Source organism: Adiantum capillus-veneris, chromosome 12 (assembly GCF_014529385.1).
Source record: "Adiantum capillus-veneris isolate H3 chromosome 12, ASM1452938v2, whole genome shotgun sequence".
Lineage (NCBI taxonomy): Eukaryota > Viridiplantae > Streptophyta > Polypodiopsida > Polypodiales > Pteridaceae > Adiantum > Adiantum capillus-veneris.
The window spans coordinates 77,455,287-77,482,895 of NC_140942.1; the positions used below are offsets into that span (position 1 = coordinate 77,455,287).

Here is a 27,609-nt window from a genome sequence, read left to right on the forward strand (position 1 = left end):
GTGGTTCCTGCAGTTGTCTAGTTAGTTCCTTGATTTTCTTAACATAGCTTCTGACTGACAATTTTCCCTGCCTTATCTTATCCAGCTCACAAAGTATATCCTCATCCCCTCTGTTGTTTGAATATTCCAGTCGGAAAGCTTTAAGCAGTTTATTATATGACCTGAGTTGACAAGCCGGGTAATGGTAGTACCATTTCCTTGCTGCCTCCTTTAATGTTTGCGGAAAGTAGTCACCCCAATCATCTTCATCGATATTTTTTAACTCAGCATACTGCTCAAAGGCTTGTATATGAACATCCAGGTCATCCTTCTTTCCCCCTTTGAACATGGGAATTTTTTTTTTCAATGAAGATGTGTAATCATGTCTATCAGCCTCATTTCTTCCTCTTCTCACCTTGGAATCCTAACTCTTTTTGGAAGCTTTCTTATAATGGTCCGTGTTTGCATCCCTCCGTCTCATTTGTGCTGTCTCCTCCCTGGCTTTTCTACTTGAAGTATGACGACTTCCTTTACTTCCTTTGGCTCCTTTGTCTCCCTGTGTGGTCCGAGAACTCTTGGACTTGCGTTCCTCCCGTTTAACCCTGCGTCTTCTAAACTGACTAGAATGCTGAGAGTCATGTGCCTCATCAACATGATTGTGCTCCTCCTGAGCCTCAGTGTCAGTTACTCGTTCATCCTTGGGACCAGAGTCTCTTTTTGACTCCTCAGGAATAGGGTCAATACAGTAGGATGGTTTCCGGCCACGACTGGGTTTGGGTGCCATTTCTGCAGTTGAAACTCAAACTGGGAGAGGAGTCTGTTGGTCAACGAGCAACATCTCTAGCCACTGTGATCGCCAAAATGGAATTGGAGATGATCTCTTTAGATAGCTTATTCCAGTGTTAGAGTTTACATCTACTGGTGATTCATTAGTAAATCAGTAGACTGGAGGAAAAGATAGAAACTGAGCTAGAACAGTTACATGAACTGGAATACATCTGCTGAGAAATAGACAAGCTTAATAATTAGAATTAGTGTTCAGATTCAGATTTAGTAGGAATGAATACAAAGCATATCTGGCTGAAGTATACTCGACTACTGTATTAGGAATTACAGAGTAAGAGTACAAGTGGGGATAATGTAGCTTAGGAGCAGCTTCAGGACACAACCACACACTAAGAGTAGGAAGTCAAAAGATAAAACAGCCCAAAAGTACAACCAACAATTGCCAACCCGATTACAATGTAATGGATCCTATTTATAGCCTCTTGGAGTTACTGTGGTAACTGTCATGGTAATTACTGATTGATTCGCTGCTCGACTTTCCAGGAGCTGGTTCCCACCTAGTGAAACTGCCTCCGCCAGTGAGACTGCCTCCGCCATATGAGAGAGAGAGAGAGAGAGAGAGAGAGAGAGAGAGAGAGAGAGAGAGAGAGAGAGAGAGAGAGAGAGAGAGAGAGCATAGTTGATGTGCTTGAGTCGATTGGTAAGAGTATTTATCTTTTTTGTTTAGCTCCCAGTTTTAGTGTGAGACCATCTCACTCTATCTTTTAATGCGAAACATTTAGTCATAGGGGGATTCGGCTCTACCTTTTAATTCTTGATGCCACTAAACTTATAGGCCTTCTATTTTTCCAAGATTGGGTAGACCTAATCAAACTTAACAGTTGTTAGTTACAACTACATAAATTTGCATCAAATAATGGAGCCTGCTGGGTCTATTCCCACTTTCATTTTAATTAATTACGAGCAAAGATTCCTGCTGCAATGCAGACTCCAAAGGCAAAAGTTGCATGCCACGTCACCCACCCCTCCCTCGCAAAATGGGCCGCTACAAAGACGTAAGCTTTCTTTGCGATCGTCACAAAGCCATGTCTGCACAGTCAGGGTAGTCATTCTGGGCTTCACATTTCAACCCCTAGGTTTCCTCTCTCTCTCGCTCTCTCTCTCTCTCTCCACATCTCATGTCCCCACTTGTTTTTTCCCCTGAAACCTCTCCAAGCATGTGGCTACAAGCACGTGTCAACTCCTCTCGTTTTACCCTTGAACCTTTAGAAGCATCTTTCCAGATTCTAGTTAATTCACTTGCTTCCAAAAATTGAAGGGGCCTACTGGCTAGGATGATAAAAAGATGATATTAATTAATGAGATTCCCCCACCCCAACCTTCCAAATGTCGCCTTCCCATTGCCCGCCCTCCTTCCCCTTTGCACTCTGAGTACGTGCCCGCACACTCTCCCTTCTCACAAGAGCCCTTGACAACCCCCCCCCCCCCCCCCCCCCCCCCCCCCTTCCCCTTCAACAACCTCATCGAGTCTCTGCCTCAATGCAGAGACTCGAGAGAGAGGGAGAGCATACACATACTGGCTCAGATGCCTCAACTCAGAGCTTCCACACAGAGGGAGAGCATCACAACACTCAGAGAGAGAGAGAGAGAGAGAGAGAGAGAGAGAGAGAGAGAGAGAGAGAGAGAGAGAGAGAGAGAGAGAGAGGAGGGGGGGGGGGGGGGGGGGGGGGGGGGGGGCATCCTAGGAGAGAGAGGGGACACACGTCCTCCACTAAGACGGCTTCCAGAACTAGAAGAGGGAGAGTGAGCACCAAGAATAGAAAAGAGAGAGAGAGAGAGAGAGAGAGAGAGAGAGAGAGAGAGAGAGAGAGAGAGAGAGAGAGAGAGAGAGAGAGAGAGAGAGAGAGAGAGAGAGAATGTACTCACGAATCTTCTATTTTCTCCTTATGGCCTACTGGCTCATGCTCTATATTCATTCATCACCAAGATTCCTCCTGATCCCAACCTTATCTCCCATGAAATATTCTACCTTTTGGCTTTTGCTTACCATTGAAAAGGGAGAATGGAGTCTTGAACCCTCGCACAATGGCGCACAACAACTTCTGGTGTGCTACATTAGACCATCCAAACAAATGGCCCACATTGTACCCAAGGCGTCCTCAATCTTTAAAAAAAAAACATATCTAGTAGCAACAGAATAAAGAGTGCGCGGAGCGTGTGGGGTGTACCGGGAAGGGAGAGAGACAGACACATGCAGTGTGTGGGTGGAGAATGGAGCAATCATCCATATCTCCTTACTGACTATGTATGTAAGGTATAGGTTAGTAGGTCAGTGGGCGGTCGGACATTGACGTCCAGCACAGGGAAAAGGCACAGACGCCTTTAACCCCAACAATCTCCCACTTAACACTTGAAGAGTGAGCGTGTGCGGAGCTTGCGGGTGTACAGGGAAGGGAGAGAGACAAATACACACAGTGTGTGAGTGGAGAGTGGAGCAGTCTGCCCTATCTCCTTATTGACTATGTGTGTAAGGAATAGGTTAGTAAGTCAGTGGGCGGTCGAACACTGACGTTTGGCATAGGGCAAAGGCACAACCGCCTTTACCCCAACAGAGCCCCCCCTCCCCCCCCCCCGCTAGGGCCGCTTCCGCTCACTCTGCCCTGGAGGATTGCGCCTGCCCGCGTCCGTCACTGGCTGCGCACTGCATCATTTTCGCTTTTGACTCCTGCCAAGAAGGTATCACCTGAGATTTTTATTTTTTTTCGATTTTCCCTCAGCTGGTACAGTCCACTTCATATGTATTAGGAACAATTACTAAAATATTCCTTTAATTTGTGAAACTCCCAAAACACCCCTCAAATTTCATAAGTTTCCAAAATATTCCCCATATAATTCCCAAAATGCCCTTCAAATTTTCCAAAAACTACCAAAATACCCCTCTAATTTGTGGAAATTCCCAAAATACCCCTCAAATTCCTAAATACCCCCAGTATTTTGTAATGAATTCCCAAAATGCCCTTCAAATTTTCCAAAATTCCCAAAATACCCCTGGTTGTGAGATGAAATATTTCCAAAAATAAAAAACTTGTAGCTTTTCATAAGAAGACTGATACTTTATTAAGCTAAATAAATTACATGCTAAGCACTCAAAAACAGATCTCAATTGTCAACAAGGAATAAAGATTAGAAACTCTTGAACAATCCAACTACAAGGGTATTTTGGGAATTTTTGAAATTTGAGGGGTATTTTGGGAATTTCCACAAATTAGAAGGATATTTTGGTAATTTTCCCTTAATTTAATTTGAGGTCACACGCGTGTGACTATCCACACCGTTCAAACAGCCATGGCGTACTGTCTGGTTCAACTCTCGTTTCCTGCAGCTTCATCATGCCGACAAGCCCATCACAGTAAGGCGTTTTTTTTTGGGCGTGGAGCCATCTCACAGCTAGTCTCTTAGCTTGGCTTTTGGTGCAGCTCTCACTTCGATCAGATTGAGTGGAGCTCAGCCCAAGACTGTCCGGTTCAATGGAACCTTCAGCACCAGAAGAAATATTCCGAGCCTGCTCGTGGAAGCAAGGGTGCGTTGTTTGGCGAGAGAGAGAGAGAGAGAGAGAGAGAGAGAGAGAGAGAGAGAGAGAGAGAGAGAGAGAGATCGATCCAATGTTTTAACCTAATGTCCAAAGCTCAATGCGCATTGATGATTGTCGTTCATTGAAGGCGTGCTAAAGTTTGCCTATATTTTGGACAAAGTTGACATGAATGGTTAGAGGACACACGGGGAATTCAAGGTGGTGTAGGCCTCCTTGTGGTCGACATTCTTCATCAGTAAGGCGATCTCCAAGCGTAGACCTTGGAACATGATCCACAATTGGGACTGGGAAGCTGACTTATTATTTTGTCTTTACTCCTTGGCAGCACTGGTGAATTCTATGGTGGCAGCTTGCAATCCAAGATGGTTATTTTTGGAGGTTCTTAGACACGTTGGGTGTTTTAGGAGTTTGGTAGCTTGTCTTTAAGAGGATGTACTTAAGCCAGCTCTGTTCTGAAGGGGGAGTGCGATAACTTGTGGTTGGTGGGTCGATGCAAGCGACATCATCGAGATGATGAGTTCCAAGGGGACGTGCTAGTTCCTCTCTTGATCCCTAACATGGCTATTGGTCCTTTTTAATGCTCTACTAAAAGTTGAGTCTTTGGAGAGAGCAGAACATAGTCACAAAGAACTTTGCAAAGTGAGGCACAGAGAGCACACTCAACTGCTCTGGTGCATAGAATCCATCAAGGTACATGTCGTCCCCCCCCCCCCCCCCCCCCCCTTTCTATGCCTCGCACACAATATTGGGCATCGATTCTCGTGTAAAATTTTCTTGATTTTGTGACAGGATGCATCATGCCTAAGCCAACCAACCCTCTCCGGGCACTGAACACCAATGTTATCCACATTGTCAACACTCTAGGGCAAAGTGGTTCCAACACTAGGCGATGGCAATGCAAGTATTGCGACTTTAAGTTAACTAGCACAATTCTCGAGTCGTAAAGCACTTGACAAGCATTGGCACAACCAATAACAATAAGATTCCAAAGATGTCAAGAACAAGTTGATTCCTGATCACTTTTTGGCCATGGGTGATTTCAATAAGGTGCTAGGTACAAAGCAGACACAGGTTGCGCTCCACAATGCTCTTGTGGGAGATTTGGGGGGTTCATGCACATAGATTCAAGGACACTAGGAAGAGGGCCTTTTGTTAGGAAGTGTGCGGTCTAGCTAGGAAGGTGCGAAACCTTTGGCTGTGAGAGTTGTGATGGGAAACACTTTGTGAAAAAGTGTTTATGAAAGTCACCAACCCTCTTCCTAAAGATGGCTTAAAGTCTAAGAGCGTTCATGTTTGATACCTTTTCAGGTTTTTGAAATGCTCACAGGGCCCTTGCTTTTATTCTACAATTTGACACAGCTTTTTTTGGAGGGCGCTACTTAGACCACTCAAATATCAGAAGGGCAACATCTTATTGAAAAGGAAATGCACGGACATGGTGGTCCACACTTCTGCTACGTAAAGAAGCATCGACAAAGTGGCTAAAATTCAAGCGACTTTTTATTTCCTCTTGGCTCACTCAGGAGTACAAACATGATGTGATTACAACCTGGAATCATCTTCGGATGACCAAGGGAGACATTTTGGATTTATATTGTGAGAGATTTTGGATGCTTTTCTACCTGTCTCTTCTTTTAAAAAAAAGATCAGCTTCAAGCAGCAAATTGAGCGATTTTGCTGTGGACTTCCCAAAGAGATTCAATATTACTGATGACTACAAAAGTCCGGGTCCATAAAGCAATTGATGGGACATGCTAAGCAAGGGTTTGCTATGCATTTGGGTAATCTAACTTATCCGACGGATCAACTGTCGACACCAAGGACCGGTAAAATTTGACAAATGACAACAAAAGGAAAGAGAAGTTACAGAAAAAGAAAGATACTCGTCCCCGACTGACAGAGGAAGAGAAAGTCGAGTACCTTAAAGCGGGGAAGTGTTTTGATTGTGGGGAACAAGACATATATCTGCACGGTGCCCCAAAAAGGCACCCTATGGACAATTAGAAGATGGGCCAAAGAGTTCCAGAGAAGTCGAAGAACATGGAAGAAAAGGAAAGATGAAAGTAGGACTGGTGTCAGATTGTGTGGGGACAGACCTAGATCAGATGGATGAAAGATAGAACTTGGGGCAAAGTACGAGATCAAGAAGCCCTCATCTTCTTTGACGGAGGAGCCAAGGCCAACATCATTTCACCTGAATTGGTGGCTCGACTTGGAAATATGCCCGACCAAATGGGGCCACAGGCGAAGGTTGTTCTAGCGGCACCCGGACGAGATGTTTCCATTTACACTTGTCATAGGCAAACTTCGTTTGCATTGTCAGAGGTATTTAGGGCACGAGGACTTTTACATCACGCCTTTGGAAGGGTGTGACGTCCTCCTAGGAATCACTTGGTTCCACAAGAACAGTGTCGTGGTCGATTATAGGGGTAGGAAAGCGACTTTGACAAATGAGAAGGGCATAGAAATTGTACTTGATGTAAAGCTGAAGGGAAAGTCTGTCCCACTTGTATCGGCTTTGGCCATTTCCAAATTAATGAAATCCAGTATTTTGTTTACTCGATCTTCTTGAAGGAATTGAATGATGAACAAAGGTCAAATATGTTTGATTTAGAAAAGTAACGATTAAAATTTCTACATGCACAGGTTGACTGCTTCTCTGAAGGCTTGCCAGACGAGTTACTACCTTCTCGTCTTGAGGATCACACGAGTGATTTGATTCCCGGTAGTACACCACCAAAACGACCACCTTATCGAGTTAGTCGAGCTCAAAATGAAGAAATAATGAATTAGGTAAACGAACTTCTAGAAAAGGTCTCATCCAACCTAGCACTTCACCTTTCTATTCTTCGGAGTTGCTAGTACTGAAGAAAGATGGATCTTGGAGAATGTGCATTGACTTTAGAGCTCTCAACAAATCCACCATCAAGAAGAGATCCCCTATTCGAAGGATCGATGTACTAGACAGACTTCAGGGGTCCTCTCGTTTTAGCAGAATTGACTTGAAGAGTGGATATCGTCAGATCCGAATTGCTTCGGGAGACGTCTACAAGACAACTTTCCAGACAACTTTTGGTTTGTATGAATATTTGGTTATGCCATTTGGCCTTATGAATGCTCCGGCGACATTCAACCAAATGATGGATAGGATTTTCAAAGAGTACCGATCATTTGTGGGCACTTTCTTTGATGACATCATCGTTTTCTCCAAGAATGAAGCAGAATATAGACACCATCTGTTACAAACGCGAAAGAGAGCGAATTTTTCTTGCCTGAGATACATTTATTGGGACACATCATCTCAGCAAAAGGAGTAAAGATGGACGCGGCCAAAATTGAGACTATTCGTGATTGGCCTGACTTAAAGAATGTTCATGAGGTTTGAAGCTTTCTGTTCTTGTGCTCTTATTATCGGCGGTTCATTCGAAAATTTGCAAAGATAGCTTCTCCTTTGCATTTTCTCACTCAGAGTGGGGTTCCTTTCTCTTGGGGATAGACAAAGATTACCGCTTTTCAGACTCTCAAAGAAAAGTTGACTACGGGACCAATGTTGGCCTTACCAGACTTGCAAAAGCCATTCGAAGTTTATTGTGATGCTTGTGGTCGTAGTTTAGGAGCAGTTTTGATACAAGAAGGCCATGTCATTGCTTACAAGAGCAGGATGTTTTCACTCCCGAGTTGGTGGCACATATTTATGAGAAACAGCAATTGGTAGTTATCCATGCTCTTACGTAGTGCTTGGAGCTGATTTTACCGTCTTTACAGATCATCAAAGTTTACGCTACTTGTCGCAGAAGCAGCTCTTAGAAAAGTAGATGCGATGGGCTAACATATTGTCGTAGTTCCACTTCCAGATAGTCCACGTTCAAGGACAAAAGAACGTAGTGGCAGATGCATTGTCTCGAAAGCCTTTAGCTCTGGCTATTTCCGCGATACATGATCGAATCTTCGAGGATATGGTAGATCAGTACGCCACAGATTGTGATTTTGCAGACATCTTTCACCGGATACAGAGTGGGGAGATAGTTGCAGGCTATTCCATACGGGACAACTACTTGATGCGGAGAACGATGTTGTGTGTTACACAGTCTTTGAGGCAAAAGGTTTTGACAGAGTGCCACTGTCCACCTTTTTTGGGTCACCGCCATAGATACCACCTTGAAGGGTATTGAGCGTTACTTTTACTGGCCGAGGCTCAAAAAGAACGTGGACAAGTTTGTTTGCAATTGTTTAGTATGCCAAAAGGTTAAGTTTGACAGGCACCAGGACTTCTACAACCTTTACCCATTCCCTCCCGTCCTTGGGAAAGCATTGCTATGGATTTCATTTTTGATCTTCCCAAGAGCCAATGTGGGCATGATGGGATTTGGACAGTCATTGGCAGATTTAACAAGCAAGTCCACTTCATTTCGGTAAAGAAGACAGTCAAGCCTGACCATTTGGCGAGACTATTCGTCTCATAGATTTTTCGGCTACATGGCATGCCTGAGTCCATAGTCTCAGACAGAGATCCCTGATTTACGAGTTTGTTTTGGCAGGCAATTTGGGAGAACATTGGCACGCGGTTGCAGTTCTCATCCTCATTCCACCCACAGACAGATGGGCAATCTAAGATAGCCAATTTAGTGGTTTTCGATTTATTGAAGGCTTACATTTCGGATCAGAAGACTCAATGGGAAAAGTACTTGCCCTTGGTGGAATTTTCCTACAACAACATGGTTCATTCATCGACGGGGAAGGCGCCATTTGAAGTAATCGAGGGTGCTAAGAAGGTTCCTCCATTTCTAAGCACCAAAGATAAGATTTTTGAAGCAGATCAGCATACGAGAGATTTGGACACTGCTTTTGCCAAGGTTCGCGAGGCTCTTGAGAAGTCTCAAGCAGGGCATAAGAAGACATCTGATAAACATCGACGCCACTTGTAGCTGAAGGAAGATGATTGAGTGCTTTTACGATTTGGGAAGGCAAGCTTCCGGAAAAGAAAGGGAAAGGAGCGGCTTTTTCCAAAGCTAAGTATGAGATTCCGGAAAAGAAAGGGAAAGGAGCGGCTTTTTCCAAAGCTAAGAAAGGGAAAGGAGCGGCTTTTTCCAAAGCTAAGTATGAGATCAGCATACGAGAGATTTGGACACTGCTTTTGCCAAGGTTCGCGAGGCTCTTGAGAAGTCTCAAGCAGGGCATAAGAAGACATCTGATAAACATCGACGCCACTTGTAGCTGAAGGAAGATGATTGGGTGCTTTTGCGATTTGGGAAGGCAAGCTTCCGGAAAAGAAAGGGAAAGGAGCGGCTTTTTCCAAAGCTAAGTATGAGATATTATGGCCCTTTCCAGATTCAAGAAAAGATAAATGATGTATCCTTCAGACTGAAGTTGCCAGATACTTGAAAGATTCACAATGCTTTTCATGTGAGTCTGTCACGTGCACATCTAAACCTATGTATACGTGGACAAGTTGTTCCAACTTTCTACTTCTAGGGTTTAGGTAGCCTAGGAAGTGTTCTGGCAACCTTGTGAGCCTGTGCGTAGGCCGTGCATGTCCAGGCACTTAGAGTTGTTGGGATTGTGGTGGAGGGTGCAATGAAGCTCAAGGAGGTTTGAAGGCTAGAGCATCCATAGATGCACACGGTAGAGAGAGAGAGAGAGAAAGAAAGAAAGAAAGAAAGAAAGATTTTTAACGTCTATGTCAGGCCGAAATCGGCCTATGAGACAAATCAAATGTACATGGCGTGTATGTCATCCGTCTATCGGAAAGACAAATGAAACAAAACTGATACAAAACTGAACTGAATGTAGGTAATGGAGTATCTGAGGAGGGATGGGGTTCTATCTCTAGGGGTATATGCATGTCTATATGCTCAAGGTAGTACAATCATGAGAATGCATCAAGCTCTCTAGCTCCATCCTGTACAAATGGGGGGATGTAAGATGTGGTACATGGGCGGGGTTGGTGCCAAGGCTACCCGGATGAAAGCTGTCGGGTCGGCCCTCATCTGAGCTACTCGCTCCTCAGTGGCACGACGCTCCCGGGCTCGGATCTCCTCGATCTGTCGGTGGTGGGAGCTCACGCCCCTGTAGCCTGTGACTCGTGGTCGTCGTCTAGCTCGGTTCACCTCCGCCTGTGGGAGTGTCACTCCTCTCTGAGTATCTGGTGAGGTAGGGGTGGCAATCCTCTGAAAGAAGTCTGTGAGCTGCGACTGTCTCCCCTCTGTCTGTGTAGCTGTGCGTGGCTGTAGTAGTGTGTCCCGATGGCTCTGTATCTCTAGTAAGAAACGTCCGAGCTGTCTCTGATCTCGAGAGTCCATGATCTCTCGGAGAGTGGGCTGTCCTCTGAATAAGGCCTCATATCTGCCTCTGATCTCAGTGTATGCTCTGCATCTACATACAAAGTGCTCCTCACTCTCCACCTCCTCTGTGCAGGCTCTGCAGACTCGCTCCTCCCTGGGAACACCAGTATGTCTCCCGATCTCAATCTCTAACCTGTGTGAAGCCACTCTCAGCTGACCAATCGCCACCCGTGAGCTATGTGGCATATATGTGTCCATATAGCGTGGTCTCTGTATGAACCCCCCAGACAATATGGTGAGAAACTGGTCTCTGTAATCTGACATCCTCGTCCCCAAGCCAGGTGACTCCCAGACTCTCCTAGTGTATAGCTGCCACAGATCCTGTCTCAATACCAAGTTTCTCTCACTGCGAGAGAGGTGAACAGATGGTGAGTGGGGGTCGTACTGGAATGGTGGTAGGCTCTCCATGTCAAGACCGTGTCCCTCAAACCATGCTCTGACCTGTGAGTACCAAGCTCTCGCATGCCCACTCTCTGATAGCTGTATAGCTGCCTCAAATGCTCTACGAGTAAGTCTGTCAGGAGGTAGCTCTCTCATCCTCTGGATGAAGCAGACTGTCTGGAATAATGCCTCTACAACCATAGGTGGTGTGGCGAGCTCGGCTCTAATAATGTCATGTGGCACTGTCTTCTTGCTGCGGAGCAAGCGTGAGATCATACATACCTGTGGCCTCTCAAGCTGTGTCCACTGGTCATCCGTCAATCCTGGTGCCCATACTGCCGCCGAGTACATCAGGGCCGGGGTGACTAAGGTGTCAAAAAGCCAGCCCTTCGTGCGGGGCTCCTGAAAGTGTGCCTGGTGGCATCTCCGCTCTAGCATGGTCAGAGCTGCATATCCGCGGGTGAGCCTGTCAGCAGCAGCCTGCCTCATAGTGAAGGGTCCTGGTAGGCTGGTGAATGTGATGCCAAGATAGACATAGGAGGTGACTACATCAACCTGTCCTCCTGCTGCTGTGAAGGTGGCAGCGCTCCTCACTGCACTGGATGTGTGAAAGATCATGACCTTGGTTTTGCCAAGGTTCACAGTCAACCCCTTGTGTGTGCTGAATTCGTCCAAGGCCTCACAATATATAATAATGTACAATCCAATATCTTTACAACATGGCATAAAATATGTACATGGAGGGCTTTATTTATATATCCGGCTGACACTTCTCTACTTGGCTAACACATAGCTATATAGAAAACCTAACAGCTCATAGGCCAGATGCCAAATACTAAGCTATACATGTGTAGAGGTGTTTTACCATGCCCACCTTTCAATCCTCCCCTTGGGCATGCAATACATAATGAAAACCCATTTATTTACACATGATGACGCTATCCACTAAGGATGATAAGAACTATCCACACTGGATGACAAATAATACCTCCCCTTGAACTAGAGAAGGTAGAAATGGATCTTCAAAGTACACCTGTAACAAAACAAACCTCCCCTTCTTCTCTTGCTTCTTCGTCTTTGACTACGTGAACTACTCCTTTCATTGGCTGGCTCCTTCTCTTCAAGAATAGTGACTACATGGTCATAGTTGGAAGGAAGTGCACTAAGGAGGATTGTAACTTTGTCGTCTTCTTCTACTCCGCATTGGATGTAGGTCAATTGTGTGATCATGCTTTTAAGCCTGTTGACCAAACTGGCTATGTCTTCCCCCTGGAGCATGGTGAGTTTGTAAAGTTGTCCTTTTTAGGCTAACTTTACTCCGTTTGGCTCTTAACTCCAAAATTCTTCTCCAGAACTTGCCAGGCCTCGTATGCATGTGTGCACTCATCTATAAAATGTACATAATTATCATGGAGTGTAGTAATTATGATGCCAAGTGCCTGTTCATCTTTTTCTTGATTGAGTGTAGTAGATGCCCTGGTTTGTGTGCCTACGTGATCATTGAGAGGTGGTTTTACTATGCCTAATAATGTTCTTTATTAAATAACCCCTTAACTTAGTTTGTCAGATATGAAAGCACTCCCCATTAAATTTTATAATTCCTTTTTCTTCCATGATGCAAGTGCTTGTGAAAAAATGCTAGGGACTTGGTCTTACCAATAGGGACTTGGTCTTACCAATAGAGAGACTCTCTCTATGGTAGTGTCTTGCCCAATTTTACAAAGAAAATAGTGCAAGTGCGAGCTTAGTAATCCCGATTGTGAAGTCACTCTTCATAAATAAGAATCTTGAAGCACCTCTTCACAAGAAAGAGTGCCCTTGGTGCATTTACCTTGAGACTTCGAAGTTCGAATTTGAAGCTTTTGTCATTCGAGGCTTGATGCGTTTTTGACTCTTCTTGAAGCTTTTGGAGGTTAGGAAAAAATGTTGCTTTAGGTCGACCTTGAAGTTTTTCTTGTTTTCTTAAAAAAACTTTGCTCCTGTTGCAGTGTGGGAAGCAGTTCTTAGAAGGGATTGCCTTTAGGACTTTGGGGTATTCAATGCACGTGAGACAGGCCGCTTAGGGGGCTATGTGAGCCAAGGAATGGGCGGCCGTTTAAAAAAAAATAATAATTTGTAAATCACACAAGCGATTGACGAAAAACAACTGTCGAGGGCAAACAGACGCCATCCAAGAAGGGGTGATGAGGTTTTAGGGCTTTTGAGTGATGTGAGGCTGCAAAAGGAGTGGTCCTACTCTTGTACTTACATCCATGAGGCTCGATCTGTCACATGACACATCCAACCCTATGTGCCCGTGGACAAGCTACAGCATGACAAGGGTTCAATTCAGTCAAGTCAGTCTAGAATAGGAAGTGATCTGGCACTTTGGTGAGTCTGTTCGCAGACCGGGCATGTCCAGACACTTAGAGTAGATGCATATCCTCTGGTTGCACACAACATGATCATCAAATTTCCATAAGAACCCATCAGGAGCATTTTTACAGTGCATAGACCTATTTCCCCAATTTTTGACAATTTTCACTTATTATTTTTAAGTGACTTTTGTTGGAAACTGGGTAGGGCAAAATGAGTAAGATAATATATAAGAAAACCAACGCTAGGCTTATCTGGCAGAAGAGGCAGGAGTGCACAGGCAAGCCACTTGCAACAGGCATCTCTCCGACTCTCTCTCAAGCAAGACTCTACAAAGACCTGGCGTTTTTTAGCAACAAAGGCTAGCGTTGTTCAGCAGATCTCCAGCGTTTTTGGAAGTGTGCGGTCTAGCTAGGAAGGTGCGAAACCTTTGGCTGTGAGAGTTCGTGATGGGAGTCACAAACACTTTGTGAAAAAGTGTTTATGGAAGTCACTAACCCTCTTCCTAAAGATGGCTTAAAGTCTAAGAGTGCTCATGTTTGATACCTTTTCAAGTTTTCGAGATGCTCACAGTTCCCTTGCTTTTATTCTACAATTTGACACAACTTTTTCTGGAGGGCGCTACTTAGAGTACTCAAAGATCAGAAGGGCAACATCTTATTGGAAAGGAAATGCACGGACACGGTGGTCCACTCTTCTGCTACGTAAAAAAGCACCGACAAAGTGGCTAAGATTCAAGCAACCTTTTATTTCATAGTTGTTGTCCAAGCTATGCATGATAAAGGTGATAATCTTATTCTTCCTGTTTGAACAAGCAGCGAAGTTGAGATCACATATTGTCAAGTTTTGTTCTTTGCTCTTCGTAGGTTTGTAGAGTATTCATTTTTCGATTTCGTACTTAGCTTACCTGAGGACTTAAGAATGTGTTCCATTACAAGTTGTTGTGTGAAGTTTGATTTCTAGGATAAAGTTTTTTAGATGTCTTATCCTTCTTTTGCTTAAAGTTGAGTACTTGTTTTAAGCAAAGTAAGTTGCGTCATCTTATTTTACACATGTCTTTTCTAAGAACATTTTTAAGTTAATAATGTTTTGTTTTATTTAGTTTTGTTTCGTAGCAAACTAAGTGATTTAGTTTGTTTGTTTGTTTGTTTTTGTTTTTCTTTTCTTTTCTTGTGTTCCTTGCTTTTATTGTTTTATGAGTGCTTTATTCCCTCTTATAATTCGTGAGTTCAGACTATTTTGAATTTATGAAGGTATATTTTTCAGTCATCTAGCGGACATGCAAATCTTTTTGATTTTCGTCCGAGTGGTGACCAGCTGTTGAGCTTCATGAAGATATATTGGGAGGGTGTGCATACCCCAACAGCTACCGATCTTATACTCATGTGTGTGTCGATGTGATTTTATGTGTGTATTACTTTTATTCTTGATTTTAAATAAACTTAAAAAATAAAATAAAATAAAAATAAATAAGTAATGGATTTTTTTGTTATTTTGGTTGTATCTTGATTTATTGTGTAGAGCTTCTTTTCGTCTTGATTTTAGTTTGTTTGAGTGTTATGGCTTCTTTTCGTCTTGTTTTGGTTTATCTATTTGTTGTTTTTTGCTTTTGATTGTGTGTGTGTAAAATAATAAATAAAAATAATGTTTTTAATAAATAATGTTTTTTTTCTTAAAACTCTTAAAATAAAAATAACATTTTAATTTGGATCCTTTGGATCAAGGGTTTCTTGTGTGGTTTCATGAAATATCTCTTGTGAGAGGAGAGATTGAGTAGTGATTTTAGCAAGGGATCACGGGCACTCGATTGCACGCTATTGTCGATGATCTTTTGAGTGTAGCAAGCAGCCTTATTTAAGGACCTCATTGCTTGGCAGCAGCCCTGCTATACAAATGAGGGGTGTGGCTAGCACCAATCTAGCCTTAGGATCTTTAGCCTTGAGGCGAGCGTTGATATGAAACATTGACCTTACTACAAAAATGAAAAAAACTTTTACTTCTTCTTCAACTTCAACCAGCAACGTTGACGACTCTCAGGTATGTCTTTTCGACCCTTCTTTCTTTTCAGTAGCTAGAAAGTAGTCATAATCTGTATCAAGAAAGATTTAAGTTTTTAGCTAAGTCTAATTTGACGAATTTGCATGTTTTTGGTGATGGTCCTATTCGTTGGGCTTCTTTTAAGAATGTCTTAGTTAGTACTCATTACACAAGTTCTTCCATAAAAGCCCTCAATCGTTTGAGGCGTTTAAGGAAAAAACATCTTGCGGTAGATCGTTCTCTAAGTCCGGTTCATACCTCTCAAGTTATTTATGTTATTTATAATATTCACGATAGTTCTATGATGTATGTTGCCCAAACCTTTCGAACAACTTTTGTCCGTTTTCAGGAACATGTAAGAGAAGCGAGAAAAGTTCAAAGTAAGAGCACCGTACGTGAAAGTGTGAAACCCTTGTATGCGGCAATAGCAAAACATGGCTTTGAGTCTTTTCGTTGTTTTCCCATTGAGCACATAGAGGGTAATTTTAGAAACTCTAAAGAGTTCTATAAATCAGTGTGGCCTCGAGAGTTGTTTTGGATGAGAACTTTGCATACTTTTTTCCCTAAAGGTTTCAACTTGGAAGGAAAGTCTTCTTTACGTAAAAATAAGACAATTTACCATAAGAAACCTATGCTTTGGCGAAGGCATCCCAAACCCGAGTTAGTTCTCCCTTCAAGTCAGTTTAAAAGAACTTGGATTCCTAAAGGTTCTCGTTCAAATCCGCCTTCTATTCCTGAAATCAATCCAATTGTCTTGCACAACACTATTTTTAGTAGAGTACAAGGTCTCCCTAGGGCTTCAATCTCTAGAATTGAGAGTGATGACACTTCTAACCATAGAATTTTTGCTTATAGAGATTTCAAATGGAGATTGATTTACCTATCTAGAGCCATGGAATTGGGTTCTTTTTCTTATAAATTATTTGAAAGGTATAATATAAGGATCCTATTTAAGCTCTTCTATACCCTTGAGAACTACTCTTATGAAGATTTGGAGCTAAGAGAGTCTCATAGTATTCAACTTCGAGTACTCTTAGGCAAATTTCTGAAGTCCAAATGTCCTAGTCAGTTTATTTTTAATGTTTCTTCCTTTTGAATGTTAAAGATAATCAGTAGTAAATTCAATAGAAGTGGGGAGCTAAAAAGCCCACTTATTGTTTGACTTAATATCACCTTATGTTGTTGTTTTGATCTTTAGTGCGTGTAGTATTTTTACTATAGCTTGATAAATGCTAGCCTTTATTATGGCTGAGTATGCCTATCACCTCCGGAGGGTGATAGAAACTCAGCTCGTTGGTTTTGTAGAGTACGTTCAAAGCATGAATGACCTCTATACAAACCTGCACCTACTCTTGGGCACTGACGACGTGAGTAGGGATGTCATAGCTGTTGTCCAAGCTATGCATGATAAAGGTGATAATCTTATTCTTCCTGTTTGGACAAGCAGCGAAGTTGAGATCACATATTGTCAAGTTTTGTTCTTTGCTCTTCGTAGCTTTGTAGAGTATTCATTTTTCGATTTCGTACTTAGCTTACCTGAGGACTTAAGAATGTGTTCCGTTACAAGTTGTTGTGTGAAGTTTGATTTCTAGGATAAAGTTTTTTAGATGTCTTATCCTTCTTTTGCTTAAAGTTGAGTACTTGTTTTAAGCAAAGTAAGTTGCTTCATCTTATTTTACACATGTCTTTTCTAAGAACATTTTTAAGTTAATAATGTTTTGTTTTATTTAGTTTTGTTTCGTAGCAAACTAAGTGATTTAGTCAGAGTTACCCGGAACGCGGAACGGGAACGGCGCGGAACGGCAGGCTAAAAAAACACCCAAATTTTTTTTTTTTTAGCGTTATGTGTTTGAATATAAGTAGTATTAGAGTCCGTTGACTCTAATATCCACAAAAAACACGATTCGAAGACCATTTAACCTTATTATGACTTGATTGGGATGTGAGGCGCCCAGAGTACATAGCCAGATGAACAACAATGAGCAAACACAATGCCCATAGTACATACACAATGCTCTCAAATAATTGCAAGAGTAGTAGTCAGAGATAACACTTTGAAATTAATTATGGCTAACATAGTAACAAACCTCAAGGGCCGCCAACGGCCAAGGTGCTACAAATACCATAAAGATGCTAGTAGCTACAAATGGCAAAGAGGGCAAGGCTCAAGCAGCCATACAAAAAGGTGGATAAATGGCAAAGACTCAAGACTCAAGAGCCACTAGCCTGAGAGGCCTCCCAATCCGTAGTAGCCGGCTGTAAATCATGCACATCCTCCCATTCCTCATCATCGAGGTCTAGGTCCGGCTCGATCTCAGCCACAGATGAAGTACCTGGTGTTGGTGGATGTGCATCTCCACCCGCCTGAGAAGCCTCTTGCTCCATCTCCCACTGTGTAAAAGGATCTGTCTGTTTGTCTGTACTCTTGCAAAGCATTTTCAAATTTGCGCTGACGAAGACAAGATCATTAGCCTTCTCCACTCCAAGCCGATTTCTCTTCTTGGAAGCAATGTGGCTAAAGGTACTCCACAATTGCTCCAAGCATGAGGTACTAACTGACTGGCTGAGAATACGGATCGCCAATCTCTGAAGCTCAGGGCCATCATAGCCATAGTCCTCCCACCAAAGCACTGAACCTATTTTCCTGCGATCAATTTGAGCATCTGGACTGCCATATGACCCCCGCATCTCTCTGTACTGTCTCAGCTGATCTCTGACAATGCGTCGCCCATCTCTGTCTAGAACCATCTTGTTTAAGATCTCTGTAAATTGGTTCATGACTTCCCTATCTGTCTCTTGCCCTGCACCTTGGAACTCTGGATCCACCATGTACGTTGCCCCGTGTAAAGGAGAGGCATATGAATTCCACCTCAAGTTGCAAAGCGCATGGATCTCCTCATATCGCTCTGCGTTCGGCTCAAGCTGTGCAAGCTGCTCAATCATGCGGTCCATTGCCTCATAAATCTTGCCAATGTAAGGATCCATGCCATCCAGAACTCGAAGCAAATGAACCACCGGTTTTACCTGTGCATCTAGACTCTTGAGCTCCTTCCAAAACTCAAGATCCTCTGCCTTATCCTTGCACAAAATCCCTGCAACTGTCTTTGCATAAGGGGAGGTGGTGAACTCATCATTGATGAAGACCTGTCAGACCGCATTTTGACATTCAGACAGCGTGCGTACAAGAAGAAAGTTGAATGCGAAGCGGGTATCTGAATACTTTAGAAGCACTTTGCCGCCCGACCTCTTGAGGTACTCACTCCGAACCAAGTTGTGATTGTTGATGAAAGTAACCATCTTCACTGCATCAGCAATGACTGGAGCAATCCAGTCTAGCTTGCCGATGTCTTTTAGAAGGTTGTTCAAGCAATGTGCCATGCAAAAGCACACTGTCACATGCGGATAGTGGCCCTCTATGATAGCTGCTGCTGCCCTGTTTGATGCCTCCCCATCTGTGACAAAGGCCACCACGTGTTGCTCACCGATGGTTTCTATGGCCGCTGTCCACTCTGCAGAGAGGACATCGGCGGACTTGCCACTCTCAGTGGCATCATGAGAGTGCACAAAGTACATCTCTCCACTGGAGTATGCGACGAGACCATGGATAGATCTCTTCCTTGTATCGCTCCACCCGTCAGCAATGAGGGAAACGCCATGTTTTGCCCAAAGACGCTGAATGTTGAGGGTTGCTTGCTCCACGATAGCCTTCTCTCGATCGAGCAAGGTGGTTCGGAGAGCCTCTGAAGATGGCGGCACATAGCCGGTGCCATACTCTCCTATCCGTTGCACCATGACTTTCCAATACTCCGACCTATTTTGATCAAACATAGAAGAGGTTAGTATCAAAAAAGTGGAAACGACGATAACGGAAGAAATGAGAGAGAAGATTGATGAATCATAAAACAATGAACATACCTCGCTGCGACAAATGGGATATGGTCGTGATAGAAGAATCGGGCCACGGCCGCATCCACCTCTTCCTTCTTCTTTGGGTCCCAAGAGGTGGCAAGGGTCTTTTGGCGACGAATTGGACCTTTTGAAGATGCACCAACACCTACACCGGGTAGAGAGGAAGAAGGGAAAATGAGGGTCTTTGGATCAATACCTTTGCGTGCCGGCTTGGCTTTATGGTTGAATTGCCGATCCTTTTCCTCGAGCTCCTTCCTCTTCTCGATGGTTACGTTGGCACAAAATTTCACCTCATGTCCCGGCACTCAAAGAAAGTGTGCCCTCACTTTGTCATGCCCCCCTTTCCGCGTGTAAGAGCATAGCTTGCATCCCCATGCACGAGAACCTCCCGCCGTCGACAAGGTGCCCTCCGAGGTCACTTCATCCCACCACGACCATTCCTTCGCCTTTTGAGTGTTGCCCGCATGAACGGAGGGGGTTGAACGAGAAGAAGAGGCCATGGATGATGGATTATCCGTGAAAGAGAGAGCTCGATCTTGAACTTTGAGAGAGAGAGAGGGCTTGAGAGAGAGAGGGCTTGAGAGAGAGAGGCTTGCCGCTTGATTCCGTGAGAGCTTGAAAGAGAGCTTGAGCCTTGAGCCTTGAAAGTTGAGGGTTAGAACTTAGAAGTTAGCCCAAGAGAGAGAGAGAGGTTGAGAGCTTGAGCCTTGAGGCATGTTGCGGCGCCACACTATGGCTTGAGAGTTGAGAGCAAGCTAGGGAGAATGAGCTTGGCTTGAGAGTTGAGAGCAAGGCTCAAGCAAGGGAGAATGGGCCTTGAGGCTTGATGAGTGTGTGAAGAATGGGGGAGAAGGGGGGCATTATATACTTTTTTCACTGCTGAAAATGGCCGTTGGCTGCCCAACAGTCATTTTTTTAAATTTCAAAAACTGCCGTTGGGGCCGTTCCGTCCCGTTCCAGTCCGTTCCGGTGGTCCCGTTCCTATGACAGCTTTCAGCCGGAACGCCGTTTCGTTCCGACGCGTTCCAGAAACCTCCAGCCGGCCGGAACGCCGTTCCGGCGTTCTAAGGCCCTAAAATGCCGTTCCCCGGTAACTCTGGATTTAGTTAGTTTGTTTGTTTGTTTTTGTTTTTGTTTTCTTTTCTTGTGTCCCTTGCTTTTATTGTTTTATGAGTGCTTTATTCCCTCTTATAATTCGTGAGTTCAGACTATTCTGAACTTATGAAGGTATATATATAAACCTTTTATTTCCTCTTGGCTCACTCAGGAGTACAAACATGATGTGATTACAACTTGGAATTATCTTAGGATGACCAAGGGAGACATTTTTGATTTATATTGTGAGAGATTTTGGATGCTTTTCTACTTGCCTCTTCTTTTTAAAAAAGATCAGCTTTAATGTTATGTCCCACTCATAGGAGAGGGGATCTAGCCTAGACGCCGTCGGGATGGGTGTCCAAGTGTTCGGGCGGACGTAGTGTGAACATGGTCAGTGTGGCCGGCCGTTATTATAAAAGGGAGGCCAAGGCCTCATTTGCGGTTATCGACCCCCATTGGCAGAGTGCCAGTGGTTAGCCCGCGAGGCTAGGAGTGCACGAGGTCACCTCGAGGAGATGAGGCCGGGTGGTATGGGACACTCGGTCTTACAGGTGCACGCCTACGTCCTCGGACGTTGGCCCCAGCACGGGGGAGCTGCCGGATGGTGGCTATGGTCGGGTGGTTTGTCCGACGCGTGTGTAGGCGGTCCATGTAGCCGGGAGATCCACTCTCCGCGTTTGTTTCATGGTATCGGAGCCGGCTTGGCTACGGGATGGACTGTGTGCACACCTACAGACTGGTTTAAGTCGGATAGTCTTTATTTCATGCAATTTCTTGATGATATAATTGTTTAATCAATTATTTTCTTCTCATGAGTATGTTTGCAAGTGAAAATTAAAGTTTGGTCGCTGATTTTTGATAAAAATCAGCACATCAGGAGATGAAAATGCTGAAAATCACAGTTCCTTCACTAGTTTTGCTGATTTTCGATGAAAATCAGTGAATTCTTTATTAAGTGGCTGATTTTAGATTAAAATTGAGCATGCAATATCCTCTTTCAGCTTTCTCTGTAATCTCCTTCTCCTTTGTGCGAAGCATAGAGAGAGAGAGAGAGAGAGAGAGAGAGAGAGAGAGAGAGAGAGAGAGAGAGAGAGAGAGAGAGTGCTACCTCTCTCTTTGCTTGGGGGTGACCAGCTGCAAAACGAAGAGCCAGGGCTGCGTTGATTCTCCAACATGGAGGAGTTTGTATGGGTTGGCTTGAGGGTGGAGCCTATGGCGTGTGTTGGGCACGGAGGGCCACGCACTGGGTAGTTGCTTCACCCTTTGCGCCTCTCTCTCCACGCGTCCGTATACAGAGGCTGCCCCCTGATTTTTTTTAGCGCAAAGCCATTGCGCTGGTCTCCTCACGCTACTGAGTATTTTGTTAATTAGCTGACCTTTTTTTTAAAGTTGGCCAAGACATTTGGGGTTTTTTTATACAAGGTATGAAACCTGCAAGTTATTAAAACAACTCACTCACAGATACTCGCAGAGCTTACACAGAACTTCATTTTAGCTCTCCTGCTCCTCTCTCAAGTATGCTCTCTCACACCTGCTCGTGCTCCCGCCATCACCTGCTCGGCTTCGGACGCTCACGCCGACGCGAAGAGCTCCTCGAAGTTGAACTTTTCGTGACCGAAAAGTGCAGAAAAGGCCGAGTTTCGCGTGAAATTTCCAGTTTTTCACGCACTTTGACATGGACTCCTCCAGCTCGGATGTGCAGCATGACAACGCGCCGGGTAATGTTCAAATTCCATTCACGCATTCTCTTTACACATGGATTACAAGTACTTTCTAGAGTTTCGACCAATGTGTTACCGCTCTAGAAAACGCGAACGTTCAGACGGACCTTCGCTTGGCCTCTCTCGAAGGGGTCGTGCAAGGGCTTAGTTCCCGGCTTTAGAAAATACGGCTCGGTCGACGACTGCGCGTATTTTCGAGGGCGAAACCAACCTCCAGCGATTGCGGACACAGATTGCTGCTTTTGGGCGTTCACAGGGTGGTCCGACTACCACGATTCTTTACAAAACTACAAATTTCTCAGGGGAAGAGAAGGAGTGTACGGAACTAGCCGTAAATAACTGGTTGCATCAGTGGACTCGTATTTTGATCTCCATGGGGAGCATGATGAACTGAGGATTCAGACGATTCCTCTCTATTTGCGCAGTAAGGCGCTTACTTGGTGGCGCGACATGACAGAGAAGCCTACGACGTGGGTTGATTTTTGTGTGAAATATAAGAGGGATTTCGCCAAAATGGACCCTTTGAAAGCTTATGCCAAACTGCAGAGTCTTTTGATGAAAACTCTGTCTTTTGATAAGTATACGACAGGTTTCAAAGAGGCGCTCACCTTCTGCGAGGTGGATTCTACGCATGCTGTGCACATGTACTTGCTGGGATTACATGAGGATTCTCGTTGGGCCTTAATCAAGGACAAAGCCCCGATTGACGCCGAGGATGTAGTGGCAAAGGCCAGGACGTTCCATTTGATAAATGGAGCCAATTATGAGAAGAAAAGAACTGCAGACCATCAATCTGGTGAGGGTTCTTCGAGGAAGCGACCCCGATTCCAGCATAAGTCCAAATCACCGCCGAGATCTTCTCAGGTGAAGAAGAAAGCCAAAAATGCTTCAGTTGTTGATGCAGTAAAGAAGGGGGCTTGCTTCGGATGTGGCCAGACGGGTCACCAAATCAAGGATTGCCCCAAGAAGAAGAAGACACAGAAACCGCAAGGTCGTCCTTCGGTTCAGATTTACGAGATCTCAGGTAACTCTGATGTCATTCAAGTTGAAATCCATCATTTAGCGCACAATTCATGCACTAATTGTACTTTTAGCACCAAAGTGTTTGGTAAGCACGATCTTCTCCGTTTCCCCGGAAGATCAATGGTCACGACGTGACTGTACTCCTTGATAATGGAAGCTCACACAATTTTATGGATGCAAAATTGGTGCAAAAACTGAGCCTGCGGACGCGGGACAGTGACCATGAGTATCACGTGAAGATGGCTCGTGGCGAGGATACGGATGTATGGAATCGGATGGTTCCAAACTTGTCGCTCGAGCTAGCTGATTACAAAGAGAACCTGGATTTCCACATCATGCGCCTGGATAGAGCAGATGTTATTTTAGGAATTCCATGGTTTTATGATAAACAAGACTTATTGTATATAGACTATGTACATCACTCTTGTTTTTGTTAAGCAGGACATGCCTCATGTATCTGTGTCGCTTTGTAATCAGAAGTTTGTAAATAATGGTTTTGCAATACCAGTTGTTACTGCTTTGGAAATGTACAAAGAAACAAAGTCTTCTGATGTTGACTTTTATCAATATTTATCATCTACTTGGTTTGATTCATTGGTGCTTGGTACTTCTGTCACTGAATTTCGTAAAAATGTTTCATGTTCTTCTGTTGAACTTCGGGATTCCGACGAATCCAACCTTATCCGAGAAATCATGACTGATTTGAAGGATGTTTTTCCTGATGATCTACCTCCTGGCTTGCCGCCTTCGAGAGGAGTAGATCACGTCATTGAGTTGGTGGTTGGTAGTCAGCCCTTCTCAAAGCAACCTATCGGTTTAGTAAAACCGAGGAGGACGAGATTCAGCGGCAGTTGAAAGATTATCTCGACCGCGGTTTTGTTCGGCCAAGTAAATCCCCGTGGGGAGCGCAAGTGTTACTTTCTCGAAAGAAGGATAACACTATGTGCTTTTGCGTGGATTACAAAGGGTTGAATAAGCTTACTGTTAAGAGCAAATATCCGCTCCCACGCATGGACGATCTGATAGATCGACTCCATGGAGCGTTGTATTTCACGAAGATAGACTTGTGATCAGGCTATCATTAGATACAGATCAAACTCGAAGATATTCCTAAGACAGGCTTCCATATGCGTTATGGTCACTACGAGTTTTTGGTCTTGCCTTTTGGTTTGACCAATGCTCCAGCTACGTTTCAGCAGATGATGAATGATCTGATGAGACCATTTTTAGGCAACTTCGTTGTTGTATTTCTCGATGATATCTTGATCTACAGCCGAAGTTTGTCTGAGCACTTAGTGCATATACGCACTGTTCTCGAAGTACTGAGAACTGAGAAGCTTTACGCTAAGGCTTCTAAGTGTGAATTCTTTAGGAAAGAGCTTTTGTACTTGGGTCACATCATTACTCACGATGGAATTCACGTTGACCCAGAAAAGTTGGATAAAGTGCGAAATTGGCCTATTCTGAAGAATGTACGCCAAGTAAAGTCCTTTTTAGGCTTTACTGGATTCTTTCGCAAGTTTATCAGGGATTACTCTAAAGTTGTTGCTCCGCTTACGCAACTTTTAAAAGGAGGGGTGAAAGGGCCGAAGACTTCGGGTCCTCACCGTAGGGGTAATCCCCCTGTTGTCTGGAATGAGCGTCTCGACGAGAGCTTTCGGACACTAAAGCACTTGGTGACTACTGCGCCAATATTGCACATTGTGGATCCTAGCAAACCGTTTGTGGTTGAAACGGATGCTAGTGATTATGCTATTGGTGCGGCATTATACCAGGATGGATGTCCTGTTGCGTTTGAAAGTAAGAAGCTTTCTGATGCTGAGATGCGTTATCCAACGTATGAAAAGGAGCTTTACGCCGTAGTCCACGTCCTGAGGAAATGGCGGCACTACTTGTATGGCTCTACGTTTGTTGCATGGACAGATCATCACTCCTTGCGCTATATCTGTGATTAGGTTGATCTCAGAGGCCGGAAGGCTAGATGGGTTGAGCTTATGCAAGAGTTCGACTTTGAGATTGGTTATAGAAAAGGATCCAGCAATTGAGTTGCTGATGCGCTCAGCAGGATTCCTGAGGTCAATGCCTTGTCTATGGCTGAAATCTCGACGGATTTCTATCTCTCTCCGAGGGCTATGTCGTTCCGATGGCCATTTTGGCAAGATATGGAACGAGGTTGAAGCAAGGCATGACTCGCATATAGGCTTGGATGGTCCGGAGACCCAAGTGAGTCGTGCTCGAGAAACGAGACAACGACAATATTCCATTAGAGGTGGACTATTGTTCAGAAATGGTAAAGTCTGCGTACCGGAAATCGATGAGATTCGACAAAGGATTTTGTGCGAATGCCACGATGTTCCTAGCGCTGGGCACCCAGGCATCCAGAGAACTTTGGCTTTGTTCAAGCGATATTTCTATTGGCCAAGAATGCGCTCTTACATAGAGAGCTATGTGAAGAGATGCGCTCAGTGTCAAGTCAATAAGGCAGAGCGCCTTAGTAAAGCTGGCCTGCTACATCCATTGGAAATCCCAGATGCCAAGTGGCAGAGTATTTCCATGGACTTCATCGTTGGTTTGCCAAATACTAGTCGAGGCCAAGACGCTATTTGGGTTGTGGTTGATAGACTCACAAAAATGGCGAAGTTTATACCAATGAAGTCGACAATAAAAAGCCATGAGTTGGCTGTTTTATTTGTCGATCAGCTTTATAAGCTGTATGGTCTCCGAGAAGATATCGTCAGTGATTGAGATACTAAGTTCATTGGCCGATTTTGGCAAGATGTCTTTGCTCACCTTTAGACGAAGTTGAGTATGTCGTCTTCTGACCATCCTGAGTCCGACGGACAAACTGAGAGGATGAATCAGACGTTAGAGGACATGTTGAGAGCCTATGTCTCTCATAGGCAGTCTGACTGGAAAAGGTATCTTCCACAGTTAGAGTTTGCGTATAATAATAGCAAGCACTCTGCTACTGGATTTAGCCCATTCATGCTGATGTATGGATTTGAGCCTAAATCCCCAATTGCTATTGGCTTAGAGAAAGTGAAGGAACTCCAAGCTCGTGATTTCTTGTATGACATGCAAGAAATGCTCGAATTGGCTAAGGATAGTATAAGAACGGCTCGTGACCGAGTCACTACTTATGCTAATCAAAAGAGATCTCCAAGGACTCTAGATGTGGGACAATGGCTCGATCACAAAGAAAATTGGCCAAGTTGCCTACAAACTGGCTCTTCCTTTGGATGTTAGTGTACATCCAGTGTTTCATGTCAGCCGCCTTAGAGTGAAATTGGGCGAAGCCGACGTTGTGCCTATCGAGGAAAATGTATGGCAAGATATGCAAACTGAGTATATTCCTCGAGAACCAAAAGCAGTTTTAGATCATCGTACCCGTCATTTGCGCCAAAAGGCTTTTCACGAGTACTTAATTAAATGGAAGGGTCAATCTGAAAGGTTTGCTACTTGGGAACCAGTAAGAGCTTTGAAGGCTCAGTATCCCCACTTCATTGATGAGGACATCAATGGTTCTTAAGGGAGGAAGTATGTTATGTCCCGCTCACAGGAGAGGGGATCTAGCCTAGACGCCGTTGGGATGGGCGTCCAAGTGTTCGAGTGGATGTAGTGTGAACGCGGCCAGTGTGGCCGGCCGTTATTATAAAAGGGAGGCCAAGGCCTCATTTGCAGTTATCGACATCCACTTGCAGAGTGCTAGTGGTTAGCCCGCGAGGCTAGGAGTGCGCGAGGTCACCTCGAGGAGGTGAGGCTGGGTGGTATGGGACACTCGGTCTTACAGGTGCACGCCTACGTCCTCGGGCGTTGGCCCCAGCACGGGGGAGCTGCCGGATGGTGGCTATGGTTGGGTGGTTTGTCCGATGCGTGTCTGTAGGCGGCGCGTGTAGCCAGGAGATCCACTCTCTACGTTTGTTTCATTTAAGTAGCAAATTGAGCGATTTTGCTGTGGACTTCCCAAAGAGATTCGATATTACTGATGACTACAAAAGTCCGAGTCCATAAAGCAATTGATGAGACATGCTAAGCAAGGGTTTGCTATGCATTTGTGTAATCTAACTTATCCGACGGATCAACTGTCGACACCAAGGACCGGCAAAATTTGACAAATGACAACAAAAGGAAAAGAGAAGTTACAGAAAAAGAAAGATACTCGTCCCCGACTGACAGAGGAAGAGAAAGTCGAGTACCTCAAAGCGGGGAAGTGTTTTGATTGTGTGGAACAAGACATATATCCGCACGGTGCCCCAAAAAGGCACCCAATGGACAATTAGAAGATGGGCCAAAGAGTTCCAGAGAAGCCGAAGAACATGGAAGAAAAGGAAAGATGAAAGTAGGACTGGTGTCAGATTGTGTGGGGACAGACCTAGATCAGATGGAT

General features: G+C 44.4%; 1 protein-coding gene across 2 annotated transcripts in view; it reads left to right on the forward strand.

The window, feature by feature from the left end:
* Window positions 1–4,017: 4,017 nt before the first annotated feature.
* The window catches only part of LOC147445985 (uncharacterized), a 70,512-nt gene continuing 46,920 nt past the window's right edge, over window positions 4,018–27,609 (forward strand). For both annotated transcript variants that reach the window (XM_086525307.1, XM_086525308.1), the window contains exons 1-2: window positions 4,018–4,174; window positions 4,242–4,345. In XM_086525307.1, coding sequence (XP_086381433.1) covers window positions 4,111–4,174; window positions 4,242–4,345 — 168 coding nt within the window. In that variant the 5' untranslated portion in view covers window positions 4,018–4,110. The remainder of the gene's footprint in view (window positions 4,175–4,241; window positions 4,346–27,609) is intronic.